Source organism: Oncorhynchus gorbuscha, linkage group LG09 (assembly GCF_021184085.1).
Source record: "Oncorhynchus gorbuscha isolate QuinsamMale2020 ecotype Even-year linkage group LG09, OgorEven_v1.0, whole genome shotgun sequence".
Taxonomy (NCBI): Eukaryota; Metazoa; Chordata; class Actinopteri; order Salmoniformes; family Salmonidae; genus Oncorhynchus; species Oncorhynchus gorbuscha.
This window is the reverse complement of record NC_060181.1, coordinates 82,017,585-82,039,909: the sequence shown is the minus strand read 5'-3', so window position 1 is coordinate 82,039,909 and position 22,325 is coordinate 82,017,585. Positions and strand designations below refer to the sequence as shown.

At 44.3% G+C, this 22,325-nt stretch overlaps 2 protein-coding genes across 5 annotated transcripts in view; both read right to left on the bottom strand.

Annotated features, from left to right (window-relative positions):
• LOC124044151 (cystathionine beta-synthase-like) overlaps window positions 1–22,325 on the bottom strand; it is an 882,911-nt gene that overhangs the window by 94,376 nt on the left and 766,210 nt on the right. The gene's annotated exons all lie outside the window — the stretch shown is intronic.
• The window catches only part of LOC124044150 (amyloid-beta A4 protein-like), a 56,721-nt gene that overhangs the window by 18,215 nt on the left and 16,181 nt on the right, over window positions 1–22,325 (bottom strand). For 3 of the 4 annotated variants that reach the window (XR_006840439.1, XR_006840438.1, XM_046363639.1), the window contains exons 2-7: window positions 19,632–19,799; window positions 18,774–18,915; window positions 16,538–16,650; window positions 2,966–3,150; window positions 2,533–2,753; window positions 2,178–2,348 (exon numbers count right to left, since the gene is read on the bottom strand). Coding sequence is in view for 2 of the 4 variants with exons in the window: in XM_046363639.1 (XP_046219595.1) it covers window positions 2,178–2,348; window positions 2,533–2,753; window positions 2,966–3,150; window positions 16,538–16,650; window positions 18,774–18,915; window positions 19,632–19,799 (1,000 nt within the window). In the remaining 2 variants the exon portion in view is untranslated. The remainder of the gene's footprint in view (window positions 1–2,177; window positions 2,349–2,532; window positions 2,754–2,965; window positions 3,151–16,537; window positions 16,651–18,773; window positions 18,916–19,631; window positions 19,800–22,325) is intronic. The other variant, XM_046363640.1, reaches the window with a different exon arrangement.

Genomic DNA, 22,325 nt, shown 5'->3' with positions numbered 1-22,325 from the left:
AGACAGACCTGGCAGTCAGGTAGAGACAGGTCAACCACACAGACAGACAGGTAAACCTGGCAGTCAGGTAGAGAAACAGGTCAACCCCACAGACAGACAGGTAGACCTGGCAGTCAGGTGTAGAGAGACAGGTCAACCACACAGACAGACAGGTAGACCTGGCAGTCAGGTGTAGAGAGACAGGTCAACCACACAGACAGACAGACAGGCCTGGCAGTCAGGTAGAGAGACAGGTCAACCACACAGACAGACCTGGCAGTCAGGTAGAGAGACAGGTCAACCACACAGACAGACCTGGCAGTCAGGTAGAGAGACAGGTCAACCACACAGACAGACCTGGCAGTCAGGTAGAGACAGGTCAACCACACAGACAGACAGGTAGACCTGGCAGTCAGGTAGAGAAACAGGTCAACCACACAGACAGACAGACAGGCCTGGCAGTCAGGTAGAGAGACAGGTCAACCACACAGACAGACCTGGCAGTCAGGTAGAGAGACAAGTCAACCACACAGACAGACCTGGCAGTCAGGTAGAGAGACAGGTCAACCACACAGACAGACCTGGCAGTCAGGTAGAGACAGGTCAACCACACAGACAGACAGGTAAACCTGGCAGTCAGGTAGAGAAACAGGTCAACCCCACAGACAGACAGGTAGACCTGGCAGTCAGGTGTAGAGAGACAGGTCAACCACACAGACAGACAGGTAGACCTGGCAGTCAGGTGTAGAGAGACAGGTCAACCACACAGACAGACAGGTAGACCTGGCAGTCAGGTGTAGAGAGACAGGTCAACCACACAGACAGACAGGTAGACCTGGCAGTCAGGTAGAGAGAGACAGGTCAACCACACAGACAGACAGGTAGACCTGGCAGTCAGGTAGAGAGACCGGTCAACCACACAGACAGACAGGTAGACCTGGCAGACAGGTGAACCACACAGACAGACAGACAGGTAGAGACAGGTCAACCACACACACAGACAGGTAGAGAGACCGGTCAACCACACAGACAGGTAGAGAGACAGGTCAAACACACAAAGACAGGTAGACCTGGCAGACAGGTGGAGAGACAGGTCAACCGCACAGACAGACAGGTAGAGAAACAGGTCAGCCACACAGACAGACAGGTGGAGAGACAGGTCAACCGCACAGACAGACAAACAGGTAGAGAAACAGGTGAACCACCCAGAGAGACAGGTGATATACCAGTCTGCCTTGACATGTTTTTGTGTGTGGGTGTGTATGCATGTACGAGATAAGGGAGACTGGAAATTCTGCCTAGTCAGGATCAGGGTAGGCGTGCTTAACTGCGCGGAAAGTGTCGGAAAAGAGTGGAACAGCCAGGCTGGGGCTGGGAAACAGGCAGAGACTCAACCAACTGACATACGCACGAACACACACACACACACACACACTTAGAGACACTGCTGCTGTTAGGTTAAACCGGTTAGAACATCAAGTCATTAATTTTGTGCACAAATGTGTTTACATCACTGTTAGTGAGCATTTCTCCTTTGCCAAGATAATCCATCCACCCGACAGGTGTTTTATATCAAGAAGCTGATTAAACAGCATGATCATTACGCAGGTGCACCTTGCGCTGGGGACAAATACCACTCAAATGTGCAGTTTTGTCACACAACACAATGCCACAGACGTGTCAAGTTGAGGGAGAGGCCATTGAAGAAGAATGGGACAACAGTCTGATAAACTCTATTCAAATAATATGTGCCGCTCTGCATGAGGCAAATGATGGTCACACCAGATACTGACTGCTTTTCTTATTCACACATCTACATTTAGTTTTTTTAAGTATCTGTGACCAATAAAATGGATATCTGTATTCCCAGTCATGTGAAATCGATAGATTAAAGCCTAATGAATTTATGTCAATTGACTGATTTCCTTATATGAACTGTAACTCAGTAAAATCTTTGAAATTGTTGCATGTTGTTTTTATATTTTTGTTCAGTATAGAACTGAAACATCTTCCCCTTTCAGAGTAGGTAGTACATCACTTGTGGTTCAAGTGTCTAAGAGCCATCAGACAGACAGGTAGACTGTGTTAGACAGACAGACAGCTCAGAGGCAGACAGCTCAGAAGCAGACAGCAGGTGTTATAGTCCCCAAGGCAAGGGGCCTAGAGGTCCATATCGGGGGTCCAGTCCAGGGACTTACACACACTGGTGCTGCAGACAGACAGGCAGTACTCCTCTGAGTCAAAGTTATTCCGGTTGCCCCCACACCCTCCAAAGAGGAAGGGGGCACAGGTGCCCTTCTCTGGCACGAAGTACCAACGCTCCAGAATGGCATGGCACGGGCCCGACTCAGCACGCGCCCAACACACCTCTGAGAAAGACACACACTCTTAAAACACACACTCACACAGAGCAATCACACACACTGGGTGTGTTTACACAGTATGTTCAAACATACACACATCTTCTCCACCTTTGAAACCTCTCCACAAATCCTTGGAAAAAAAAATAAACAAACAAGTTATCATCTCTTTCAATCCATGGCTTGTTCTTACCTCTGACGACTTCCTCAACCGACTCAGTGGTGGTCGTGGTGGTGGTTGTCATGGCGATGTTGGAGGTGCCTTCAGCACTGTCCCGTTCATCGGTCACGTCATCCTCATCGTCTTCATCATCATCATCCTCAAGACCATCTCCGTCCTCGTCTCTGTCAAAGGCATCCTCTTCGTCATCCTCCTCAGTGGTGACAGCCCCCTGATCCGCCTGGCGAGGCATGCTATAGGGAGAGAGGGTGGAACGTGAGTCTATCTGGTTGTGCAGGTTATCTGTCAAAAGGATTTAACCACTGGTTTAGGAACTTAAGTATTTAAGATGATGTGTGTGTGTGTGCTTAAATGTCTGGATGTTTGTGTCTGCCTGTATGCATCTGTGCTTGCCCCTTTATGTGTGCACGCATTGTGTGTATGCATTGTGTTTGTGCGTGCGTACTTGTTATCGGTATATTCAGTCTCGTCTCCACCCCACCACACATCAGACTCAGTCAGCTCCACACTGTCTGACTCGCGCTGTGTCTCCGCTGGGCAACACACAAACTCCACCCCTCGGAAACGGTCGATGCCGCATGGCAACAGCATCCCGTAGTCATGGAGATTCATGGTGCGGTCTCCGCAGGACTGATAATAATAGCAATTAGAAAACATCTCATTTGCCTATCACTTTTTAAGACACAGATCTTTACATATCACTAGTGTCAAGATGGTTTCCTGGTCAGGTACATGCTCAGGATAAAACTATGCAAAAGACTAAAGGTGATACAAATCAATCATTGGTAGAATTCTAGCTTATAGAATCAGTCAAAAATAATAGGCTGAGGTGAGGAGCAAAGAGCAGTCATGCATGCATGGGAGGATGGACCGAGATAAAGGGCTGAGTCATCGCAGCCCAGCACACACTCCCTCAGAATATGAGAGAGAGGAGAGAATACTGATAGGGTGAATCATCCAGAGGTATGGGGGTAAATGGGAGTCAAAGGGGAAGAGGCCCTCAGGGAATCTGTGCTGACTACACAGGATTCCCTGAACACACCCCTTATCACCAGTGCAAGTGAAGAAATTACACACTAGGAAAAAAGAGAAGAAAGGAGAAGGGGGGGGTTAAATGAGGAGAACTTTAGTTGCATATAACTAGGTTACTCCACTGTATTCACATCCTACCATACCTTTATCTGTACATTATACCTTGAAGCTATTTTATCGCTCCCAGAAACCTCCTTTTACTCTCTGCTCCAGACGTTCTAGACGACCAATTCTCATAGCTTTTAGCCGTACCCTTATCCTACTCCTCCTCTGTTGATGTAGAGGTGAATCCAGGCCCTGCAATGCCTACCTCCACTCCTATTCCCCAGGTGCTTTCTTTTGATGAATTCTATAACTGTAAAAGCCTTGGTTTCATGCATGTTAACATTAGAAGCCTCATCCCTAAGTTTGTTTTATTCACTGCTTTAGCACATTCTGCCAACCTGGATGTTCTAGCCGTGTCTGAATCCTGGCATAAGGAAGACCACCAAAAATTCTGAAATCTTCATCCCTAACTACAACATTTTCAGACAAGATAGAACGGCCAAAGGGGGCAGTGTTGCAATCTACTGCAAAGATAGCCTGCAGAGTTCTGTCCTACTATCCAGGTCTGTACCCAAACAATTTGAACTTCTACTTTTAAAAATACACCTCTCTAAAAACAAGTCTCTCACCGTTGCCGCCTGCTATAGACCACCCTCTGCCCCCAGCTGTGCTCTGGACACCATATGTGAGCTGATTGCCCCCCCATCTATCTTCAGAGCTCGTGCTGCTAAGCGACCTAAACTGGAAGATGCTTAACGCCCCAGCCATCCTACAGTCTAAGCTTGATGCCCTCAATCTCACACAAATTGTCAATGAACCTACCAGGTACCACCCCAAAGCCGTAAACACGGGCACCCGCATAGATATCATCCTAACCAACTTGCCCTCTAAATACACCTCTGCGGGTTTCAACCAAGATCTCAGTGATCACTGCCTCATTGCCTGCTTCCGTAATGGGTCAGCGGTCAAACGACCTCCACTCATCACTGTCAAACGCTCCCTGAAACACTTCAGTGAGCAGGCCTTTCTAATCGACCTGGCCGGGGTATCCTGGAAGGATATTGACCTCATGCAGTCAGTAGAGGATGCCTGTTTTTTTTTAATGACTTCCTCACCATTTTAAATAAGCATGCCCCATTCAAGAAATTTAGAACCAGGAACAGATATAGCCCTTGGTTCTCTCCAGACCTGACTGCCCTTAACTAACACAAAAACATCCTATGGCGTTATGCATTAGCATCGAACATACCCCATGATATGCAACTTTTCAGGGAAGCTAGAAACCGATGTACACAGACAGTTAGAAAAGCCAAGGCTAGCTTTTTCAAGCTGAAATTTGCTTCCTGCAACACAACTCAAAAGTTCTGGGACACTGTAAAGTCCATGGAGAATAAGAACACCTCCTCCCAGCTGCCCACTGCACTGAAGATAGGAAACACTGTCACCACCGATAATTCCACTATAATTGAACATTTCAAAAAGCATTTTTTCTACGGCTGGCCATGCTTTCCACCTGGCTACCCCTACCCCGGTCAACAGCACTGCACCCCCCACAGCAACTCGCCCAAGCCTTCCCCATTTCTCCTTCTCCCAAATCCAGTCAGCTGATGTTCTGAAAGAGCTGCAAAATCTGGACCCCTACAAATCAGCCGGGCTAGACAATCTGGACCCTTTCTTTCTAAAATTATCTGCCAAAATTGTTGAAACCCCTATTATTAGCCTGTTCATCCTTTCTTTCGTGTCATCTGAGATTCAGAAAGATTGGAAAGCAGCTGCGGTCATCCCCCTCTTCAAAGAGGTGGACACTCTTGACCCAAACTGCTACAGACCAATATCTATCCTACCCTGCCTTTCTAAGATCTTCGAAAGCCAAGTCAACAAACAGAATACCAACCATTTCGAATCCCACCATACCTTCTCCGCTATGCAATCTGGTTTCAGAGCTGGTCATGGGTGCATCTCAGTCACGTTCAAGGTCCTAAACAATATCGTAACTGCCATCGATAAGAAACAATACTGTGCAGCCGTATTCATTGACCTGGCCAAGGCTTTCGACTCTGTCAATCACCACATCCTCATTGGCAGACTCGATAGCCTTCGTTTCTCAAATGATTGCCTCGCCTGGTTAACCAACTACTTCTCTGACAGAGTTCAGTGTGTCAAATCGGAGGGCCTGTTGTCCGAGCCTCTGAAAGCCTCTATGGGGGTGCCACAGGGTTCAATTCTTGGACCGACTCTCTTCTCTGTATATATCAATGATGTCACTCTTGCTGCTGGTGAGTCTTTGATCCACCTCTACGCAGATGACACCATTCTGTATACTTCTGGCCCTTCTTTGGACACTGTGTTAATAACCCTCCAGTCGAGCTTCAATGCCATACAACTTTCACTCCGTGGCCTCCAATTGCTCTTAAATACAAGTAAAACTAAATGCATGCTCTTCAACCGATTGCTGCCTGCACCTGCCCGCCTGTCCAACATCACTACTCTGGACGGTTCTGACTTAGAATATGTGGACAACTACAAATACCTAGGTGTCTGGTTAGACTGTAAACTCTCCTTCCAGACTCACATCAAACGTCTCCAATCCAAAATTAAATCTATAATTGGCTTCCTATTTCGCAACAAAGCATCCTTCACTCATGCTGCCAAACATACCCTCGTAAAACTGACCATCCTACCAATCCTCGACTTCGGCGATGTCATTTACCAAATAGCCTCCAATACCCTACTCAACAAATTGGATGCAGTCTATCACAGTGCAATCCCTTTTGTCACCAAAGCACCATATACTACCCACCATTGCGACCTGTACGCTCTCGTTGGCTGGCCCTCGCTTCATACTCGTCGCCAAACCCACTGGCTCCATGTCATCTACAAGACCCTGCTAGGTAAAGTCCCCCCTTAGCTCACTGGTCACCATAGCATCACCCACCTGTAGCCCGCACTCCAGCAGGTATCGCTCTCTGGTCACCCCCAAAACCAATTCTTCCTTTGGCCGCCTCTCCTTCCAGTTCTCTGCTGCCAATTACTGGAACAAACTACATAAATCTCTGAAACTGGAAACACTTATCTCCCTCACTAGCTTTAAGCACCAGCTGTCAGAGCAGCTCACAGATTACTGCACCTGTACATAGCCCATCTATAATTTAGCCCAAACAACTACCTCTTCCCCTGCTGTATTTATTTATTTTGCTCCTTTGCACCCTAATATTTCTATTCTTCCGCTGCATATCTACCATTTGAGTGTTTTACTTCCTATATTGTATTTACTTCGCCGCCATGGCCTTTTTTTGTTGCCTTTACCTCCCTTATCTCACCTCATTTGCTCACATTGTATATAGACTTATTTTTCTACTGTATTATTGACTTTTTTTATTTTTTATTCCATGTGTAATTCTGTGTTGTTGTATGTGTCGAACTGCTTTGCTTTATCTTGGCCAGGTTGCAATTGTAAATGAGAACTTGTTCTCAACTTGCCTACCTGGTTAAATAAAAGGTGAAATAAATAAATAAATAAAATGTAAAAAAAATAGAACAAAGAAACAAGGAAAGAACAGGACATTGAGAGACCAAGACAAAATGGATTAAAAGATGAATGTGCGTGAGTGATTCCCGTAGCTGCGAGCCAAAGCCAAGCTTAGTCACAAAAGAGATTATTTTGTTGATTATCAAAACGATCTTTGGTTTGTAAGTGAAGTGCTCTGAACCGAACTAGGATTTTGTTTCCCTTTCTTGAACCATCCGAGTGCCATTCTATGAACATTAAAATATATATATATTTTTTAAAGCTGACTCTTCCTCTGTTTACACCACCCCTTGCTACCGCATAGATCAGAACCCCCCTGGACTGATAACACTAGATCGATAGAGGAGAGAACACGAGATGGATCGGTAGATGGGTAGATGAAAGAATACCAGATAGAGAAGAGAATACAAGATGGATAGAAGAGGACTGGCCACCCATCATAGCCTGGTTCCTCTCTAGGTTTCTTCCTAGGGAGTTATTCCTAACAACCGTGCTTCTACACCTGCATTGTTGCTGTTTGGGGTTTTAGGCTGGGTTTCTGTACAGCATGTTGTGACATCATCTGATGTAAGAGGCCTCTATAAGTGCATTTAGATAGATAAGATAGATAAGATAGATAAGATAAATAAGATAGGAGTGAGACAACTTCAACAATATAAAAATCAAGAGCAGGAGAAGAACAGAGCACTAGAGGAGAGGATCAGACTGCTAGAGGAGAGGGTTAGAGGGATGGCGTGTGACAGAACAACCCACTAGAGGTGGCCACCTCCGCAGCGAAGCCAGCAGACCAGCCCACCTCAGCTCCTGACAAAAGTCTTGACACCACAGCAGAACAGTCCACACCAGACCCTGACCATAGCATCAACATCACAGCAGAACAGACAAATGAAGAACCCCAAGCCCAGAGGACCTCATCCCCTTTGAGCACCCCCCCGTCAGCCACCCTGATAGCCCTCCTGAACCCCCCCCCCCCACACACGCACACACTGAGGACATACACAAGACACAGATTGTACTCAAACAGGAAATATATACAATTTTTGTTTCTCCCAAACACAGTGCGTCTAAACTCTGGTGTCCAAACACCCAGCATGCCCTAGACCTTCTGTCTGAGGACCAACTAGGTTCACCTAGCCACATAATATTACACACAGACACAAACAATCTGAGAACACAGAAGGAAAGGGTGGACACAGCACTGAAGGGAGTGATTGAAAAAGCTTCTTCTACTTTCCCCAATGCACAAGTGCTTATCTCCACCCTGCTAGATGACCGTGGACTTCAGGAAACAGCAGAGGGAGCAGCCCGCTATCCACATCGACAAGGCAGTAGTGGAGAAGGTGGGAAGTTAAGTTACTCGCCGTACACATCACGGACAAACTGAAATGGTCCACCCACACAGACAGCGTCGTGAAGGTGGCGCAGCAGCACCTCTTCAACCTCAGGAAGCTGAAAAAAATTTGGCTTGTCACCAAAAACAAACAGATGCACAGTCGAGAGCATCCTGTCGGGCTGTATCACCGCCTGATACGGCAACTGCTCCGCCCACAACCGCAAGGCTCTCCAGAGGATAGTGAGGTCTGCACAACGCATCACCGGGGGCAAACTACCTGCCCTCCAGAATAACTACACCACCCGAAGTCACAGAAAGGCCATAAAGATCATCAAGGACAACAACCACCCGAGCCACTGCCTGTTCACCCCACTATCCTCCAGAAGGTCAGTACAGGTGCATCAAAGCTGGGACCGAGAGACTGAAAAACAGCTTCTATCTCAAGGCCATCAGACTGTTAAACAGTCATCACTAACATTGAGGGGCTGCTGCCAACATACTGACTCAACTCTAGCCACTTTAATAATGGAAAAATTGATGTAATAAATGTATCACTAGCCTCTTTATATAATGTTTACATACCCTACATTACTCATCTCATATGTATATACTGTACTCTATACCATCTACTGCATCTTGCCTATGCCGTTCGGCCATCACTCATCCATATATTTATATGTACATATTCTTATTCATTCATTTACACTTGTGTATACAAGGTAGTTGTTGTGAAATTGTTAGGTTAAATTACTTGTTAGATATTATTGCATGGTCGGAGCTAGAAGCACAAGCATTTCGCTATACTCGCATTAACATCTGCTAACCATATGTATGTGACAAATAAAATTTGATTTGCTACCACGAAAGACTTACCACCCTGCTACCATACAGCAGGTAAACGCAAGTATTTCCCATGACAGTGCCTCAAAACCAAAAGTTTTCCTGGCCGACCACTCCACCCTGGAGCATCTATGAACAGAATCTATGACCAGGTCAATCTATACAAGGCAGCAGTGCCCACCTTTGCCCGGACTCTAAAGGACATCGCTCTCAAACGCAGCCCCAACACTTCACACAGGGGCAACAAATCAATGGACACCCCATCCAGACCAGCGACACTCCCAAACCTGCGGGACCCCCCCTGGACCTACACATAGAGGACCCATGCCGAGAGGACCTACATCCAGACCACAACACCACCAGCCACATACACCTCCACCAATCAACCATGCCAACAACCCATTTAGGCCCCCTCAGATCAGACCTATGCCCCTCCTTCCCACCCCATGCACCCCACCCCCGCAAAGAGGGTCTCAACATGGAAGTTACACATATGCCCAGGCAGTGAGCGGGCAAACAGGCCCAACCCCCACTCTTACACTAGACCAAGCCAATGGCATGTACCAGATGCTCAGCAGGCTCTGCTCACACTTACTGGCCTGAGGCCAAACCACACGATCAACAACATTGGACACTTTATGGAACACAAAGCCTTCACTATCTCATCCTGGAATACCCCAGGTCTGAGGTCATCTGCATTTGGCCTAAAAATCAGGAACCTGGACTTCATCAAAGAAATCGGTAATACAGACATCGTCATCCTACAAGTAAACCTGGTATAGAGGAGACGGACCCACTGGTTGCCCCATACAGAGAGCTGGTAGTCCCATCCACTAAACTATCAAGTGTGAAACAGGGAAGGGACTCGGGGGGTATGCTAATTTGGTAAAGAGCAGACCTAACTAAATCTATTAAATTAATCAAAACAGGAACATTTTACATTTGGCTAGAAATTCAAAAGGAAATGACCTCAACAGAGAAAAATGTCCTCCTGTGTGCTACCTATATCCCCCCACTAGAATCCCCTATATCCCCCCACTAGAATCCCCTATATCCCCCACTAGAATCCCCTATATCCCCCCACTAGAATCCCCTATATCCCCCCACTAGAATCCCCTATATCCCCCACTAGAATCCCCTATATCCCCCACATCCCTATATAGAATCCCCTATATCCCCCCACTAGAATCTAGAATCCCCTATATCCCCCCACTAGAATCCCCTATATCCCCCCACTAGAATCCCCATACTTTAATGAAGACAGCTTCTCCATCCTGGAGGGGGAAATCAATCATTTCCAGGGAGAGAATGTACTGGTCTGTGACAACCTAAATGCTATCTTGGAGGGGGAAATCAATCAATTCTCTTCCAGGGAGAGAATTTACTAGTCTGTGTCAACCTAAATGCCAGAACCAGACAAGAACCTGACACCCTCAGCACACAAGGGGACAAACACCTGCCTGGAGGTGACAGCATTCCCTCCCCCATATGCCCCCCTTGACACAACTATGACATCATAACCATCAAAAACAAGTCACAACTCCTGCAGCTCTGTCGCACGCCGGGTATGTCCATAGTCAATGTTAGGCTTCGAGGGGACTCCTATGGTAGGTACACCTATAGCTCATCTCTTGGCAGTAGTACTGTAGACTACTCTATCACTGACCTCAACCCAGAGTCTCTCAGAGTGTTCACAGTCAGCCCACTTACACCCCTATCAGACCACAGCAAAATAATATAATAATAATATAATATATGCCATTTAGCGGACGCTTTTATCCAAAGCGACTTACAGTCATGTGTGCATACATTCTACGTATGGGTGGTCCCGGGAATCGAACCCACTACCCTGGCATTACAAGCACCATGCTCTACCAACTGAGCTACAGAAGGACCACAAAAATCACAAAATCACAAAATCACAATCACAATCTACTTGAACAGAGCAATACTCATTCATGAGGCATCAAAGCCAAAGGAAGTGAGTAATATTAAGAAATGCTATAGATGGAAGTAATGTTTGGAAACCTACCCAAAAAAACAATTAGACAACAACAAATTCAATCCCTTTTAGACAACTTCCTGTATAAAATATTCCACTGTAATAGTGAAGGAGTAAACTGGGCAGTAAAACAGCTTATATTTGATCTCTCAGCTGCCCTATCAAATCCAAAAATGTCAAATAAAAACACAATGACAAATGGTTTGATGAAGAATACACAAATTTAAGAAATTGAGAAACCTGTCCAACCAAAAACAAAGACCCGGAAAACCTCAGTTTGGTGAAACACTAAAACAATACAGAAATACACTACGGAAAAAGAGGGAACAGCACGTCAGAAATCAGCTCAATATATTGAAGAATCCATATAGTCTCACCACTTCTGGGAAAACTGGAAAACACTAAACACAAAGAATTATCTATCCAAAATGGAGATGTATGGGTAAACCACTTCTCCAATCTTTTTGGCTCTATAACAAAGAACAAATAGCAAAAACATATACATGATCAAATACAAATCTTAGAATCAACTATTAAAGACTACCAGAACCCACTGGATTCTCCAATAACCTTGAATGAACTACAGGACTAAATAAAAACCCTCCAACCCAAAAAGGCCTGTGGTGTTGATGGTATCCTCAATGAAATGATCAAATATATAGACAACAAATTCCAATTGGCTATACTAAAACTAACATCATCCTTAGCTCTGGCATCTTCCCCAATATTTGAAAACAAGGACTGATCACCCCAATCCACAAAAGTGGAGACAAATTTGACCCCAATATGCATTAACAGCAGCATTGGGAAAATCCTCTGCATTTTCATTAACAGCAGACTTGTCCATTTCCTCTGTGAAAATAATGTACTGAGCAAATGTCAAATTAGCTTTTTACCAAATTATCGCACGACAGACCACGTATTCACATTGCACACCCTAATTGACAAACAAACTATCCAAAACAAAGGCAAAGTCTTCTCATGCTTCGTTGATTTAAAAAATGCCTTCGACTCAATTTGGCATGAGGGTCTGCTATACAAATTGATGGAAAGTGGTGTTGGGGAAAAACAAACATTATAAATTCCATGTACACAAACAACAATTGTGCAGTTAAAATAGGTAAAAAGCACACACATTTCTTCCCACAGGGCCATGGGGGGAGACAGGGATGCAGCTTAAGCCCCACCCTCTTCAACATATACAGTGGGACAAAAAAGTATTTAGTATTTGCAAATTATGGTGGAAAATAAGTATTTGGTCAATAACAAAAGTTTCTCAAAACTGTTAATACTGCTGGGCAACAGAGATTTTCAACTCCCTCCAAAGATTTTCTATGGGGTTGAGATCCGGAGACTGGCTAGGCCACCCCAGGACCTTGAAATGCTTCTTATGAAGCCAATCCTTCGTTGCCCGGGCGGTGTGTTTGGGATCATTGTCATGCTGAACGACCCAGCCACGTTTCATCTTCAATGCCCTTGCTGATGGAAGGAGGTTTTTACTCATAAATCTCACGATACATGGCCCCATTCATTCTTTCCTTTACACGGATCAGTCGTCCTGGTACTTTGCAGAAAAACAGCCCCAAAGCATGACGTTTCCACCCCCATGCTTCACAGTAGGTATGGTGTTCTTTGGATGCAACTCAGCATTCTTTGTTCTCCAAACACAACGAGTTGAGTTTTTACCAAAAAGTTATATTTTGGTTTCATCTGACCATATGACATTCTCCCAATCTTCTTCTGGATCATCCAAATGCTCTCTAGCAAACTTCAGACGGGCCTGGACATGTACTGGCTTAAGCAGGGGGACACGTCTGGCACTGCAGTATTTGAGTCCCTGGCGGCGTAGTGTGTTACTGATGGTAGGCTTTGTTACTTTGGTCCCAGCTCTCTGCAGGTCATTCACTAGGTCCCCCGTGTGGTTCTGGGATTTTTGCTCACCGTTCTTGTGATCATTTTGACCCCACGGGGTGAGATCTAGCGTGGAGCCCCAGATCGAGGGAGATTATCAGTGGTCTTGTATGTCTTCCATTTCCTAATAATTGCTCCCACAGTTGATTTCTTCAAACCAAGCTGCTTACCTATTGCAGACTAAGTCTTCCCAGCCTGGTGCAGGTCTACAATTTTGTTTTTGGTATCCTTTGACAGCTCTTTGGTCTTGGCCATAGTGGAGTTTGGAGTGCGACTGTTTGAGGATGTGGACAGGTGTCTTTTATACCAATAACAAGTTCAAACAGGTGCCATTAATACAGGTAATGAGTGGAGGAAAGAGGAGCCAAAGTTACAGGTCTGTGAGAGCCAGAAATCTTGCTTGTTTGTAGGTGACCAAATACTTGTTTTCCACCATAATTTGCAAATAAATTCATTAAAAATCCTACAATGTGATTTTCTGGATTTTTTTTCTCATTTTGTCTGTCATAGTTGAAGTGTACCTATGATGAAAATTACAGGCCTCTCTCATCTTTTTAAGTGGGAGAACTTGCACAATTGGTGGCTGACTAAATACTTTTTTGCCCCATTGTATATCAACGAATTGGTGAGGGCACTAGAACAGTCTGCAGCACCCGGCCTCACCCTACTAGAATCTGAAGTCAAATGTCTACTGTTTGCTGATAATCTGGTGCTTCTGTCACCAACCAATGAGGGCCTACAGCAGCACCTAGATCTTCTGCACAGATTCCGCCAGAGCTGGGCCCTGACAGTAAATCTCAGTAAGACCAAAATAATGGTGTCCAAAAAGGTCCAGTCGCCAGGAACACAAATACAAATTCCATCTAGACACCATTGACCTAGAGCACACAAAAACTATACATACCTTGGCCTAAACATCAGCGCCACAGGTAACTTCCACAAAGCTGTGAACGATCTGAGAGACAAGGCAAGAAGGGTATTCTATGCCATCAAAAGGAACATAAAATTCGACATACTAATTAGGATCTGGCTAAAAATACTTGAATCAGTTATAGAACCCATTGCCCTTTATGGTTGTGAGGTCTGAGGTCCGCTCACCAACCAAGAATTCACAAAATGGGACAAACACCAAATTGAGACTCTGCATGCAGAATTCTGCAAAAATATCCTCCGTGTACAACGTAGAAAATCCAGAAAAGAGACGTTAAATTCTACAACCACCTAAAAGGAATCGATTCCCAAACCTTACATAACAAAGTCATCACCTACAGAGAGATGAACCTGGAGAAGAGTCCCCTAAGCAAGAAACACAATTAGACCCAACCAAATGATGAGAAAACAAAAATATAATTATTTCCAATGTGTCAAGGAATTAACAAAAAAACAGAGCAAACTAGGATGTTATTTGGCCCTAAACAGAGAGTGCACAGTGGCAGAATACCTGACCACTGTGACTGACCCAAAATCAAAGAAAGCTTTGACTAGATTCAGACTCAGTGAGCATAGCCTTGCTATTGAGAAAGGCTGTCGTAGGCAGACCTGGCTCTCAAGAGAAGACAGGCTTTGTGCACACTGCCCACAAAATGAGGTGGAACCTGAGCTGCACTTCATAACCTCCTGCCCAATTTATGACCATATTAGAGACACATATTTCCCTCAGATTACACAGATCCACAAATAATTTGAAAACAAACCCTATTTTGATAAACTCCCATATCTACTGGGTGGAATACCACAGTGTGCCATCACAGCAGCAATATTTGTGACCTGTTGCCTCAGGAAAAGGTCAACCAGTGAAGAACAAACACCCTTGTAAATACAACCCATATTTATGCTTATATATTTTCCCTTTTGTACTTTAACCATTTGTACATCGTTATAACACTGTATATATACATAATATGACATTTGTAATGTCTTTATTCTTTTGGAACTTCTGTGAGTGTAATTTTTATTGTTTATTTCACTTCTGTATATTATCTACTTCACTTGCTTTGGCAATGTTAACATATGTTTCCCCTTGAACTGCCAATAAAGCCCCTTGAACTGAATAGATACCACTAGATAGATAGAGGAGAGAGACCACTAGATAGAGGTGAGAATACTGGAAGAATACCTGACCCAAAATGAAGGAAAGCTTTGACTATGTACAGACTCAGTGAACATAGCCTTACTATTGAAAGGCTGCCATAGACAGACCTGGCAGTCAAGTGAAGACAGGCTATGTGCACATTGCCTACAAAAGTAGGTGGAAACTGAGCTGCACTTCCTAACCTCCTGCCAAATGTATGACCATAGAGACACATTTCCCTCAGATTACACAGATCCAAAGTATGTGAAAACAAATCCAATTTTGATAAACTCCCATATCTGTTGGGTGAAATACTAGTGTGCCATCAAAGCAGCATGATTTGTGACCTGTTGCCACAAGAAAAAGGGCAACTAGTGAAGAACACCCTTGTAAATAGAACCCATATTTATGTTAATTTATTTTCCCTTTTGTACTTTCAATATTTGCACACCGTTACAACAGTGTATATATATACACATGACATTTGTAATGTCCTTATTCTTTTGTGTGTAATGTTGAGAGACTATAACATTTGACTGAACACAAATATAAACAAAACATGTAAAGTGTTGGTCCCTTGTTTCATGACCTGAAATAAAAGCGCAGAAATGTTCCATCCCAAAAATATTCCGCACAAATGTGTTTACATCCCTGTTAGTGAGCATTTCTACTTTGCCAAGATAATCCATCCACCTGACAGGTGTGGCATATCAATAAGCCCATTAAACAGCATGATCATCACACAGGTGCACCTTGCGCTGGAGACAATAAAAGGCAATGAAAATGTGCAGTTGTGTCACACAACACAATGCCACAGATGTCTCAAGTTGGAGAGTGTGCAATTGGCATGCTGACTGCAGGAATGTCCAACAGAGATGTTGTCAGAGAACGTGTAACCACGCCCAGGACCTTTCTTCACCTGCAGAACCGTCTGAGGAGGGGGTGGTGCTGAGGAGTAATTCTGTCTGCCCTTTTGTGAGGAAAAACTCATTCTGATTGGCTGGGCCTGGCTCCCAAGTGGGTGGGCCTATGCCCACCCCAGGCCCAGTCATGTGAAATCCATACATTTGGGCCTAATGGATTTATTTCAATTGACTAAATTCCTTCGATGAACTCAAACTCAGTAAAACCTTAGAAATGGTTGATATTTTTGTTCAGTATAGACAGATAGAGAGTACTAGATAGAGAGGGAGACCAGAGAGCAGAGAGCTGAACACATCAGAACTGTGTGATAAGCCATGAAAGTGTCCTGACCTCTTTAGCCACGGTGTGCCAGTGCAGGTGGCTCTCACACATGTCCATTCTCTCCTGATGCAGGAACTTGCACTTATCAGGAACCAGCAGGGCATCACTCACAAACTCTCCAACTGCAAAACACAGATGAATGATTCTCACACACGCGCGCACACACACTGTGTTAGCGCCACTGACAGAATGTGTAAGGAAGTTGTGCAATATGTATAATGTATGTGGCTACATGAGAAGCATACAATGTGTATGACAGAGGTAACGTGCAATGTAAAGTGAATTCGGAAAGTATTCAGACCCCTGGACTTGTTCCACATTTTGTTACATTACAGCCTTATTCTAAAATGGATTAAATAGTCCCCCCATCAATCTACACAAAATACACCATAATGACAAAGCAAAAACAGTTGATTATTTTTTGCAAATGTATTTTTTTTTAACTGAAATTTTACTTTTACATAAGTATTCAGACCCTTTACTCAGTACATTGTTGAAGCACTTTCGGCAGCGAATTACGGCCTTGAGTCTTCTTGAGTATGACGCTACAAGCTTGGCACACCTACAGAACCAGTCAAAAGTTTGGACACCTACTCATTCAAAGGTTTTTCTTTGTTTTTTTACTATTTCCTACATTGTAAAATAATAGTGAAGACATCAAAACTATGAAATCATGTAGTAACCAAAGAAGTGTTAAAAAATCTACGTATATTTTATGATGACAGCTTTGCACACTTGGCATTCTCTCAACCAGCTTCATGATGTATTCACCTGGAATGCATTTCAAATCAACAGGAGTGCCTTGTTAAAAGTTAATTTGTGAAATGTATTTCCTTCTTAATGCATTTGAGCCAATCAGTTGTGACTAGGTAAGGGTGGTATACAGAAGATAGCCCTATTTGGTAAAAGACCAAGTCCATATTATGGCAAGAACAGCTCAAAGAAGCAAAGAGAAATGACAGTTCATCATTACTTTAAGACATGAAGGTTAGTCAATGTGGAAAATGTCAAGAACTTTGAAAGTTTCTTCAAGTACAGTCACAAAAACCATCAAGCGCTATGATGAAACTGGCTCCCATGAGGACCGCCACAGGAAAGGAAGACCCAGAGTTGCCTCTGATGCAGAGGATAAGTTCATTATAGTTACCAGTCTCTCATGAGGACCATCACAGGAAAGGAAGACCTAGAGTTACCTCTGATGCAGAGGATAAGTTCATTAGAGTTACCAGTCTCTCATGAGGACCGCCACAGGAAAGGAAGACCCAGAGTTACCTCTGATGCAGAGGATAAGTTCATTATAGTTACCAGCCTCAGAAATTGCATCCTAAATAAATGCTTCATAGAGTTCAAGTAACAGACAAATCAACTGTTCAGAGGAGACTGCGTGCATCAGGCCTTCACGGTCAAATTGCTGCAAAGAAACCACTACAAAAGGACACAAATAAGAAGAAGTGACTTGATTGGGCCAAGAAACACGAGCCATGGATATTAGATTTTTGGTTCCAACCGCCGTGTCTTTGTGAGACGCAGAGAAGGTGAACAGATGATCTCTGCATGTGTGGTTCCTACCGTGAAGCATGGAGGAGGAGGTGTGATGGTTCTTTGCTGGTGACACGGTCTGTGATTTATTATAGTATTCAAGGCACACTTAACCAGCATGGCTACCACAGCAATGGTACCCTTCCCTAGATCTGTGCCTTGACACAATCCCATCTCAGAGCTCTACGGACAATTCCTTTGGCTTGGTTTTTGCTCTGACATGCACTGTCAACTGTCGGACCTTATATAAACAGGTGTGTGCATTTCCTAATCATGTCCAATCAATTGAATTTACCACAGGTGGACTCCAATCAAGTTGTAGAAACATCAAGGACAATCAATGGAAACATGATGCACATTAGCTTTATTTTGAGTGTCATAGCAAAGGGTCTGAATAGTTATGTATTTTTTAATACATTTGCAAAAAAATTCAAACAACCTGTTTCCGCTTTGTCATTGTGGGGTATTATGTGTCATGAGGATTTGTATTTATTTAATCCATTTTAGAATAAGGCTGTAACGTAACAAAATGTTGAAAAAGTCAAGGGGTCTGAATACTTTCCGAAGACACTGTTTGTTGTGTGTAATGACCAGTAATTACTATTTTGTATACAGCGTTACTGTTGTTCTAAGCCAATTTTCCCCTCAAGGACATTAAACTTTGTTCTATCCCACACACACACACACACACACACACACAACTTACCCAGGCAGCGGTAGGGCACCACGATGTGTGTGTGACTGCTACACTCCTTGCGTCCCTTCTTGCGTCCCTTCTTGCACCAGCTCTGAATGCTGACTGGCTGGTTGGCTTCCACCACGTTAGTGATCTGGAGCTCAGGGTACACCTGGGGGAAAGAGCATGCTTTAATGAATGTACTTCACAGTTGTTTTCTATGGGTTTAATATTCCAGACATTTACCTCGGACCTCCCCCTTTCCTATCGCTTCCCTTGTTCCTTTTTCTCACCCTAACCTCATTCTGTTTCCCCCTTCTATCTTCCCACCCTCTTCCACTCCTTTCCCCCCTCTCTCCTACCACTCGCTTTTTTCTCCCTCTCCCAAATTTCCCTCCCAACTCTCCCACCTCTCCCTCCCTCGCCTCCCACCTATCCCTCCCTCGCCTCCCACCTCTCCTTCAGTCTCTCACCTACCCCTCGCCCACATCTCCGCCCCTCCCACCTCTCCTGCCCTCCATCCCATCTACCCCTCTCCCTCCCTCCCCCTCCCACCTCTCCCTCTAACCGACCTCTCCCTCCACCCACCTACCCCTCCCTCCCTCACCCAACCCTCCCTCCCTCCTTCCTTCCTTCACCCAACCCTCCCTCCCTCCTTCTTTCACCCAACCCTCCCTCTCCCACCTATCCCTCCCTCCCACCTATCCCTCCCTTTCATCCAAGTCTCTCTCCTATCCCTCCCTCTCCCACCTATCCCTCCCTCATCTGATGCCTCTTCCACCTATCCCTCCCTCATCTGATGCCTCTTCCACCTAATCTACCCTAATCTGATGCCTCTTCCCATCTCCTCCCCCCTCTCCCTCCCTCTCATCCCCCTCCTCCTCCTACCTCCTGACAGTACTGCAGGATGCCCTCCTTGGTTCCGATGCAGCTCTTGGTGCCGAAGGGATCCGACTCCCACTTGCCACTCTGAACGTTGACATGCATGTTAAATTTCCCACAGAACATGGCTACCTGGGGCTCTGCCAGCAGACCCACTGAGTCATCAGAAGGCACCTGCAGTGAAGGAGGAGTGCAGAGAGTCAAATTACTATAAATAAATGATTAAAAACATTATTTGCAGTTGAAGTGCACTTAAAATCTAAACCAGCGATCACAAATTACACATCTACGCCCCCCCACCCGCATTCTGGGATCATTGTTTTCCCCACTCTTTTTGTTCCGTGATACAATGGGAGGAAGTTTCATTGTAGGTGGCCGTCTGGCTCTCCTTTTTGTCTCGCGCACATCGGAAAAGAAGGATGCTGCAAACTAACAAAACAGAAGCCTGCTGCCATTCTGCTGGTAAATGGCCTGCGAAAAGAAAAACATAACGATCCATTTCCTAGATTGATGATACTCATTAAAAAAAACTAGTTATTTCTGCAGCCTGTAGTGTAGCAGTTAATGATAGATTACCACACAAACTTAGATGTATATTCTATATATTCATGGTTACCATTTTGTCTGCAATACAAGTGTTATAGATGGACACATACAGTGCCTTCGGGAAAGTTTTCAGACCCCTTGACTTTTTGTTAAGTTACAACCTTTTTCTAATATTAAACTGTTCTTTTTTAATTAACTGAGATATTACATTAACATAAGTATTCCGACCCTTTACTCAGTACTTTGTTGAAGCACCTATGGCACCGATTTCAGATGGAGTCTTCTCGGGTATGACGCCACAAGCTTAGTACACCTGTATTTGGGGATTCTCCCATTCTTCTCTGCAGATCCTCTTTAAGACTGAACTCTGCCTGGGTCACTCAAGGACATTCAGAGACTTGTCCCGAAGCCATTTCTGTGTTGTCTTGGCTGTGTGCTTAGGATCATTGTCTTGGCTGTGTGCTTAGGATCATTGTCCTGTTGGAAGGTGAACCTTCGCCCCAGTCGGAGGGACCCGAGAGCTCCGGAGCAGGTTTTCCATCAAGGACCTCTGTACTTTGCTCTGTTCATCTTTGCCTTGATGTTTACTATTCTCCCAGTCCCTGATGGGGTCTGAATACTTTCCGAAGGCACTGTATGTTGCCCTTTAATTTCTTATAGCAGCAGTGAAGAAACAAGCCTTTTTCAATAGATGCTATTAATGTGTCTGACCCAACACCCTGTGGAATTCAGAGAGTCTGGTTTGCGCTCACACGGTGCTTGTTTTGTTATAGCCTACCTTAGGGCTGACCCCATTTAGTCAACTGGTCGATTGTTTGGTTGACCAAGATTTTTTCAGTTGAGTAGTGGCAAATATATATTTTAATTATGGAACACAAGACACCTGTCTGAGTGGACAAATCCATTGCAGAGGCTGAAGATAGCACACCTGTTAAGGGTTTGTACTGGAGGCGAAGTCAGGTGCAGGAGAGCAGAGTGAAGTGAACAGGCACACTTTTTATTCCGGTCCAACGAAAGAACAAAAGTACATAAACGTGCCCAAACACAGAACATAGACATAAAGTAAGGCGCGTAACAATACCCACATAACATAAATACAATTTCACACGAAGACATGGAGGGAAACAGAGGACTAAATACATGCAGTGTGATTAGGGAATGTAAACCAGGTGTGTATGGAACAAGACAAAACAAATGGAAATATGAAAAATGGAACGGCGCTGTTTAGAAAGCCGGTGACGTCGACCTCTGAACGCCGCCGAACAAACAAGGAGAGGAGCCGACATCGGCGGAAGTCGTGACAACACCAGTAACACATTTACCGTTAATTATCATTTCTCATCTACAATGTTGGTTTTTAGTCATTTCTGTTAATGCATTCAATATATTCTTACAGTCTTCCCTATGTCATTGTAGGGGTGGACAACCTCGGTGACACTTGAGGAAAAAGTTTTGGTTTATTTCATTCCATGTTTATTTTTGGTTTATTTCATTTCAATTTATTCATTGTCTTTTGTTTAGAGCGCTCCTGTCAATCTTGAGTAAGGACACGCACCTGATTGCGCCTAGTCTGTTTTTAAATTGAATGAGAATGTCAATAGTTCCTCAACGTAGCCTATTTGAAAAAAAAATCCAGCACTCTCCCTTTCAATAACAACTCAGTATTTAAGGGGAAAACATTTATTGTTCTGATCAGGTGGAAATGCCATTAAAAAAAGGGGTATCTGATTACTTACTATCACTTCCACAAATAGCCTACAGCTGTGTCTGTCTGTCCGGAGCTCACAGGCCCAGGGAACTCTGGGGCCTAGAATATTTTATACAATGCTGCAAGTTTGCTAGCACCAGTTTCAAGCTGGACCCAAGTTAAAAGTTATTTAAACTTGGGTCCAGCTTGTCCAGTTTGTAGGCACATTTTTTAAACATATTGGCAATAGATGTTACTTTTAGATTTGTATCATTTTAACTTAGAATTGGATGAATCATATGACATTGATTTTGAGATATGAAGACTTTTATAAATGAAATGAAGCTGTTGTAAGAAAAGGTGCATATGAAAATCAGTAGAAATGGTACCATAACTTGGCACTCCAAATGGAAAAGGTTGTCGACCGCTGGTGTAGCCTATTACCGGCAACAGATTAAAGGCAGAAT